Source organism: Theropithecus gelada, chromosome 10 (assembly GCF_003255815.1).
Source record: "Theropithecus gelada isolate Dixy chromosome 10, Tgel_1.0, whole genome shotgun sequence".
In the NCBI taxonomy this organism is placed as follows: domain Eukaryota; kingdom Metazoa; phylum Chordata; class Mammalia; order Primates; family Cercopithecidae; genus Theropithecus; species Theropithecus gelada.
In genome coordinates, this window is record NC_037678.1 from 68,142,393 (window position 1) to 68,150,765 (window position 8,373).

At 52.6% G+C, this 8,373-nt stretch overlaps 1 protein-coding gene across 2 annotated transcripts in view; it reads left to right on the forward strand.

Annotated features, from left to right (window-relative positions):
* Positions 1–8,276, forward strand: part of PIGU (phosphatidylinositol glycan anchor biosynthesis class U) — a 110,201-nt gene extending 101,925 nt beyond the window's left edge. For both annotated transcript variants that reach the window (XM_025399890.1, XM_025399891.1), the window contains one exon: positions 7,840–8,276. In XM_025399890.1, the coding sequence (XP_025255675.1) occupies positions 7,840–7,953 (114 nt within the window). In that variant the 3' untranslated portion in view covers positions 7,954–8,276. The remainder of the gene's footprint in view (positions 1–7,839) is intronic.
* Positions 8,277–8,373: the final 97 nt, after the last annotated feature.

An 8,373-nucleotide genomic window follows, 5' to 3' on the forward strand; every position in this document is an offset into this window, starting at 1 on the left:
GGAGTTGCCTCTCAGTTGGCCTGGTGTGTCATTCTGGGAAATGGGACCTATGAGGAAACGCCTGGAGACGTGTTGGGTGGGTCATTAGTGGCTGAGTGGTGTGTAGTCCCCATTCGGGGATGGCTCAAGACCCACTTCAGGTTTCTTCCGGCAGGTTGTGTGTGGCCTGGGCTGTGCAAGATCCTAGGTCTGTGTGTGGGAAGGCTCGTTCCTCCTGACGTACAGTGACTGTGGCCAGGCTGGAGCCCTTGTCCTCATCCAGCTGGATGTGCGTGTTTACTTTGCTTTTCCCAACTAGTGGCATTCTGTCAAGGTCTTAGTTCATTCCTTTGTCCCTCCAGTGCTGAGCATCCCAAGCTTGTCCCTCACAGGCCCTTCCTAGCCTCTTCTCCTCCCCATAACCAGAGTGACAGGAAGAGCCCAGGCTGCATACAGCAGGACAAAGGCTACAGACGGCCAGGGCTCTGGAAGCCCACATTCTGTAGCAACTCCAGCCCTATCTGTCCTGGCTTGCTGGCCTCAGGCACATCCCATAACTCCTGGGAAGCTGATTTATTTATTTGCAAATATTAATTAGGTACCTACTATTCACCAGGCACTCTGCAAGGGGTGAGTGAGACAGAGGTGTGCTTCCAAGGAGCCCTCAGTCTGTGGAGAGAAAGGAAAAGACATGGGCAGGACAGGGCAGCCTGACCTGCTGGGAGCCCACAGCTGGGCTGTTAAGGAGGCTTCTTGGGGGAGGTGGCCTCTAAGTGGGATCCTGAGGGATGGGTAGGATCTAACTGGGTTCTGTGGTTTTAGGTAGCAAGACCTGGGTGGGGGTGAAGGAGGAAGAGAGAGAGAGAGAGAGAGGAGGAGGAGGAGGAAGGAGGGAGCGAGGGAGAACACCGTGCTGCTGAGAGCTCAGTGGGACGGGCTGTACCGCTTGAGAGGGAATGAGGCCAATTCAGACAGCAGTGGTCAGACCACATGGCCTTCAAGGGCCTCTTATGCAGAAGTCCAGACTGCGCCTTTGGCTTTAAGCTGAGGACAAATGTGATCAGCTCCTTGCTCTGAAAACCTCACTCTGCTGGGAAGAGCAGAGGTAAGAGGTGAGAGCCTGGCATCCGGAGCACCAGGGAGGAGGCCACTGAAATCTGGGGGAGGTGGTGGTGGCCTCACTTTCCTCAAACTGGGAAGGTGGTTGTGAGAACTGAATGTGGGGAAGTTTTTGTGAATTGAAAAGTGCCATGTAACGGACAGTTACTTGTAGCCCCATCCTCAGTCTCACCTTGTGACCTTGCAGCCCCTGAGACTGAGGTCCAGAGATTTCACTTGTTACTTTGCATCTTCAGAGCTAGAGGGTGGAGCTTTCTCCTCCACCATTTCCTCTCACATAATGTCTGCTCTGGCCTGTGGGTTGCCAGGTTATGCCAAAGCGCTGTCCAGCTCCACAGTCGGCCGCCAGCCTCCTCTGCCTCCCAGCTTCCTGGATCCCAGGCAGGTGGGCAGAGGCTGCTGCACCTTGCCAACTGTGACGACCACATGCATCCTCCCCAGCGCGGGCTGACTGTCAAATGTCAGGGTCCCCAACAGCAGCAGGAGGCCTGGGGAACCAGGACATGCCTGGGTGGTAGCACCTGCTTCTCTAGGAATCTGCAGCCCTGGTGGTAGCCAAGGCTGCTGTCTGAGCCTAGCAGTTTCACAACACACTGGATTAACAACCTCTACTGGCTTTTCAAAAAAAAAGTCAATCTCTTTCTCTCTCCACTGAGTGACAGAGCTGTGAACTGGGGAGAGCAGCCTCCGCAGGGTGTAAATGTACCTGAGGTGTCAGCACAGGCCTGGTATGGAGCAGGACTCAGTTCTGAGCAGGACTCAGTTCATGTGGGTGCAGACCCTAGGGGGTTGTGGAAGAACTCAGGGTTGGGCCTCTGACAGGACTGGCCCCTAACTCTTCACTTCCTACCATGCGACCTTTTGCAGGGCCCATAACCCCTGAGTTTCCCTTCTCTAAGTGGGCATTGTCAGCCCTACCCTGGGATGTTGGAAAGGGACAATATTGTTTTTCTGTTAAAGGGCCTGGCCCAGGGCAGACACTCAGAAGATGTTCATTTCCTGTCTCTCTGTCCTGCCCTGCACTGGAGCATGTTCTGAGGGTTTCATTCTACTTCTGATTCCTGTCTGTCCCTGGTCACCCCTTTATCAGCTAGCTGCCCCATGAGCTCTTCATCATGGTCCCAGAGCGAGGCGGCTCTGGAGCCCTCATGGCTGCCATAGAGAGGAATGTGGACCGAGCTGTCCCTGGGGGCAGCGCTGAGAAGGTAGAGACCAGCAGACAACTCAGAGAGAGCTGGCCCTGTGCAGGGTCTGGGGTCATAGAACTGGAGCAAATGCAGCCCCATTTCTTTGGGAGGCCAGTGGGCAGTGACTTAACTTCAGGGTCCATGTAACAATGCGGGGTTAGAGAAGACTCCTGGCAGATGAGCCTCTGAGGAATAGGTGGGAGCTGCAGCGCTGCTGGGCAGGGCAGGGGGAGCCAGGGAACTTCTGAGCAGGTGAGCCTGTGTGTATGTGTGTGCATCAGTGTGTGTGAGTGCAGTGCGAGCCTGTGTGAGTAGTGCGAGCTTGCGTGTGTGCGCACCTGTATGTGTGCGAGCATGTGTGTCTAAGCATTGCAAGTGTGCATGTGTGCACCTGTGTGTGTGCGCACCTGTGTGAGTGCAGTGTGAGCCTGTCTGAGCAGTGCAAGCATGCATGTATGTGTGTGCACCTGTGTGTGTGCGAGCATGTATGAGCAGTGTGAGCATGTGTGTGCACCTGTGTGAGCATGTACGTGTCACCTGTGTGAGCACATACGTGTCACCTGTGTGTGCAGTGCAAGCCTGTGTGAGCAGTGCAAGCATGCATGTGTGTGCACCTGTGTGTGTGAGCAGTGCAAGCATGCATGTATGTGTGTGCACCTGTGTGTGTGTGAGCGTGTGAACAGTGCAAGCATGCATGTATGTGTGTGCACCTGTGTGTGTGTGAGCGTGTGTCTGAGCAGTGTAAGCATGCATGTGTGTGCACCTGTGTATGTGTGAGCAGTGTGAGCATGCGTGTATGTGTGTGCATCTGTGTGTGTGTGTGAGTGCGTGTGTGTGTCCAGAGAGGATGAGGGGGGCCTCCCAGCAGGAGGTGGCTGTGGAAGGAGAAGAGGGCAAGTCTGAGAAGGGGATTGGCAAAGCAGCATTTCAGCCACGTTGGGTGGGATCCAGAGACCTGAGGACACAGAGGGACAGACATGTTCTGGGGTCCTAACTCTGGCACAAAGACTAGAGGAGCCCGGCTGGGCATGGTGACTCACACCTGTAATCCCAGCACTTTGGGAGGCCAAGGTGGGCGGATCATAAGGTCAGGAGATCGAGACCATCCTGGCTAACACGGTGAAACCCGTCTCTACTAAAAATACAAACAAAAAACGAAAAACAAAACAAAAAAAAACGGGTGTGGTGGCACGCACCTGTAGTCTTAGCTTCTTGGGAGGCTGAGGCAGGAGAATCGCTTGAACCCGGGAGGCAGAGGTTGCAGTGAGCTATCACACCATTGCACTCAAAAAAAAAAAAAAAAAAAACTAGAGGAGCCCAGCATTGTTGGTAACAAGCTAGAGCCTATTACTGTCATTTTCCAGATGAGGAAAACGCAGCCTAGGGGACAGGAAGAGACTTAACATCACACAGCCACTGACTTGCCCATGCCAATTCCACAGCCCCTTGCCCAACTTGCCTCTGTCCAGACAGGGCAAAGGGGCTCTGGGTCTGCAGCTGCTGTGTTGGCTGCATCCTAGGGCTTCTGGGAAATCCCTGCTCCCCTCACGGCCCAAATGGAAAGCCCCAAGGTCAGAAGAGGTTGTCCTGGCTACAGGCTTCCCTCTGAAAGGACCAGGCCTCTGGGCCAGCCTGGTGTCCTCTCCCTAGGGGCAGGGTGCCCACTCAGGACTTCTGACGCCCAGGGCTGTGTGCCCAAGCCGCTCACAGGGCTCTTCCCGCTGCCCCCTTTATCCTGCAGATTTCCACACACACCACACAGTTGACAGCTTTAGCATTGGACACCCATATACATACCCACCAGCGGGAGTCCACCATTGATATCTTCCTGTACTTCTCCCATCATCCCTCAGTCCATCTTACTTTTTTAATGTATTTCAAATTGAAATGCAGACATCAGTACATTTCCTGCTAAATATTTCAGCATGTGTATCATTAACTAGACTTCACTATTTATTTACATTTTTCTTATGTAAAATTTATTATACAGGGAAAAGTGCAAATCTTATGTGTACATTTGCCAAAGCCCTCTTTCACTCAGCAAAATATTTTGAGTTTGTTACATATAACAGTAGGTCATTGCTGTTAATTTTTTTCCTGTTTGAAGAGCTGGGGTTTTGCTCTGACACCCAGGTTGACCTCCTGGGCTTAAGTGATCCCTTTGCCTTGGCTTCCCGAGTAGCTAGAATTACAGGCACAAGCCACCATTCCCGGCTAGTTCATTTATTTTTTAAATAAACTTTTTATTTTAGAATCACTTTAGATTTATAGGAAAGTTGGAGAGATAGAACAGAGTTCCTGTAAGCCCCCACCTAGTTGCCTAGGTTGTTAACATTTTATATGTTACCATGATCTGTTTGTCAAAACTAAGACACCCTGATATATTACTATTAGTCTGAAACACTAGAATGGATTTGGATTTCCTATTTTTGCAGTCACATCCTCTTTCTCTGCCAGGACCCCATTGAAGGGTCCACGTTACATTTAAGGTCACACCTCCTCAGTGTCTTCTGCTTTTGTTTTTAGTCTTTCCTGACTTGTCATGACCTTGACAGTTGAGGACCACCAGCCAGGCATCTCGTAGAATGTCACCCAATTTAGGTTTGTCCCCCAGTTTAGGTTTGTCTGATGCTTTTCTTAGGATTATCCTGTGGTTGTGGGTTTTTAGAAGGAATCACATCTACTGGGGGTACATGCTAGCCATGTGATTTCAAGCTGATGTTAACCTCCACCACGTGGTTAAGATAGTGTTGGCCAGGTTTCTCCACTGTGAAGTTACTCTTTTCCCTTTCCCTGATCCTCAGCAGGAAGTGAGTAACCGAGTCTAGACCACCCAAGGCTTAGGGGATGCAGAGTGAACAAGAATTAAGCTCCTTCTGTGGGAGGGGGTGTAACTACCTACATTGTTTGGAATTCTTCTGGAAGGAAGATTTATCTCCTCCCCGCATTGATGTATTGATTCATTGATGTATTGGCTGATTTAATTGAAGTTTTATTTTTTATTTTTGAGACGGAGTTTCGCTCTTATTGCCCAGGCTGGAGTGCAGTGGCACATCTCCGCCTCCCGGGTTCAAACGATTCTCCTGCCTCAGCCTCCTGAGTAGCTGGGATTACAGGCATGCGCCACCACGCCGAGCTAATTTTGTATTTTTAGTAGAGATGGGGTTTCTCCATGTTGGTCAGGCTGGTCTCGAACTCCCGACCTCAGGTGATCCGCCCGCCTTGGCCTCCGAAACTGGTGGGATTACAGGCGTGAGCCACTGCGCCTGACCAAAGTTTTATTTTTGTCAGTGGAATACATGTATGTAGTTTGCCGAGTTCAGGTTTATAGGGGAAAAGAATAGCTACCTAAATTCTTCCTGTTATTTCTGCTGGTGTTTCTAAATAATATGCCTACTCTTCTGTGTGTCCTTTTTCCGTTTTGTATTAGGTTGGATCGTATGAAATTGCCCGTATTCAACCATTTTTTTATCTGCAAAAATGGCAGTTTCATCTGGTCCAATCTAATAACCTCATCTTTTTCTTCCTCCTGCTTGTCTAGATGATTATTGTGTGACATGGAGTTGCTTCATTTTGATTGTTGTGGATTGTGACTGCACCTGCCCCTCATCTGACCTGGTTCAGGGATCAGCCTCTGAGCTCAGTCCCTGCTTTGGGCTCCTCCTGCCCAGATGGCATCTCAGGCCTGGGTGAGAAAGGGCTGCAGGGTATGAGGTCAGCCTTTGCTGTGATCGCTGCCCCCCAGTGGGCCAGCCTGGAGCTGCCAGCTGGGCAGCTGGGGGCCGAGCCTCAGGGGCTGCCTGAGCTCTGTCTGCTTTTCTGACACTGACCAATCTGGTGCTCCTCAGGGATCTGGGCCCCAGACAGACCACCTTTCTGGGTCCATGGCCATTAGTCCAGTGCTCCAGGTGCAGCCTTAGGCCAACCATTGGACGCTTTGAGTCTCAGTTTGCCCATCTGTTGAAGATGAGGATTGTTAAACCTTCCAGATGGGCTTCTGTGGTGATAGAATGGCAGGTACTTGTCCTGAGGCCATTAGAGCTGCTGGTGACAGGATACCTTCCTGAACTCCAGGCGCCTCTGATCTCTCTTTAGCTGCTGTTGTGTTACCTTCAGGTGAGTGAGAAGCTGCCCAGGACAGGGTCTGGAGGTCTAGATCCCAGGCTTAGCTCAACCTGTCTTGCCCCAAGACCATAGCCAAGTGCTCTGTGCCTTAGTCTCCCCATCTGTGCCATGTGGTTGGTGCCAATCCTCTGAGGCCTCCAGGTGCCTGAGAGCTGCAGTGTGAGCCCATCCGCTCATCCTTCTCTGAGGCTGGGCCCTGCCCAACCTGCTCCAGGGACCAGTGGTCTTGGGAAGCTTGGGCTGACCGAGACCGCAGACTCTGGGTCTGGTGTACAGGGCCCTCGGCAAATCCCTGTTCCTTTCTGGGCCTTCTTGAAGAGACAGTGGGCTGAGCTTCTAGGCCCCCTTTGATTCTGCGTGTGGCCCAGAATGGGACAGACAGACTGAGCTGGGCACAGAGATACCATAGTGACAGAACCATTCGAAGACCCTGCCCTGATGGAGGCCCCGGGCCAGGGGAGGAGGCACAATCAGGCTGTCAGCTGAAGGAAAAATTGTGCTTTGGATGAGTCTGTTATTGAGTAGAGATTAGTGGGGCCAAGACCTAATCTGGGGGGCAAGTGATCCTGAGACCTGAAGCGTAAGCAGCTGTCGACTAGATGAACGGGGAGAGAACATTCCATGCAGAAGAAACAGTAAGCATCCTGCAGTGGGGTGAGGTGGAGCCAGGAGAGGGTGGGCAGGGACCCTAGCAAGGTCTCAGAGCACCAGGGAGTTCGAGCTTCCCCCTAAGGCATGGGAAGCCTTTGGAGGATTTGAAGACTGGAAGTAACACCATCAGATGTAGGTTTTGAAAAGCTCCCTCTGGCTGCCAGGAAGAATGGGGTGGGCGTGGGTTTGAGAGCAGGGAGCCCAGGGACCAAGCTTTGCTGTTGTTTAGGAGATGACAGTGGCTCTGTCCAGAGTAGTGACTGTGGGGCTGGATCGAAAGGGTGGATTTGAGTTTAAAGGGGTAGAATTGACAGGTCATGGTGGCTTGATGTATGAGAGAAGTGTCAGGGCAATTTTGTGGCCTGGGCACTTGGCTGGAAGATGGGGGCATGGGTGCCCAGTGGGAGAAGTGTATTTGACAGAGGGAAGGTGAGGAGTTTGATGTGGACCTGGCTGGGGTGGAAGTGGCTGTGGGAAGAGGGGGCAGAGGCCTCTGGCTGCACAGGCACCAGGCTGGCATTTTGAGACCAAAGCCTGTGATGGAGGTGTAGACCATGGGTGGGGGCCGGGGAAGTCTGGACAGCTTCTGAGAGGCCAACAGACCTTGCAGGGTCAAGTTTGGGCCCTGAGGTGGGGGCCCTGGGCAGGGCCTCTCCAGTGATTGTGATCCAGAGCCAGGCAGGGGCTCTCCTGTCTTCCAACACATGCTAGCAGTTCAGGGATCCCGGGCTCACGGGGAGATACCCTGCAGCACCTCATATCCTCTCTCTCCCCCCAGATCCTGCTCATCTCTGATTACTTCTATGCCTTCCTGCGGCGGGAGTACTACCTCACACACGGCCTCTACTTGACCGCCAAGGACGGCACAGAGGCCATGCTTGTGCTCAAGTAGGCCTGGCTGGCACAGGGCTTTGTGGACCTCAGGGGGCCGAGGGGCCAGAAGCTGGGCCAAGCCCTCCAGTCAGAGTTGCCAGCAGGCGAGTGCTCGGGCAGAAGAGGTTCGAGTCCAGGGTCACAAGTCTCTGGTACCAAAAGAGACCCATGGCTGACAGTAAGGCCTGTGGGGAAGAACTGGAAGCTCCCCAACTTGGACCCCCCCCACTTCGTGGCTCTGCACACCAAGGAGCCCCCTCCCAGGCAGGAAGGAGAAGAGGCAGGTGAGCAGGGCTTGTTAGGTTGTAGCTACTTAATAAATGTTTTTTGTTATGAAGTCTACCCTGAGACCACATCTGCATTGCACTCCTAGAGGGGTGGCCCCTAATGTTCTGGAACACTACACACAGGTGTGGGTTTCCAGAGCAAGCACTGAGGC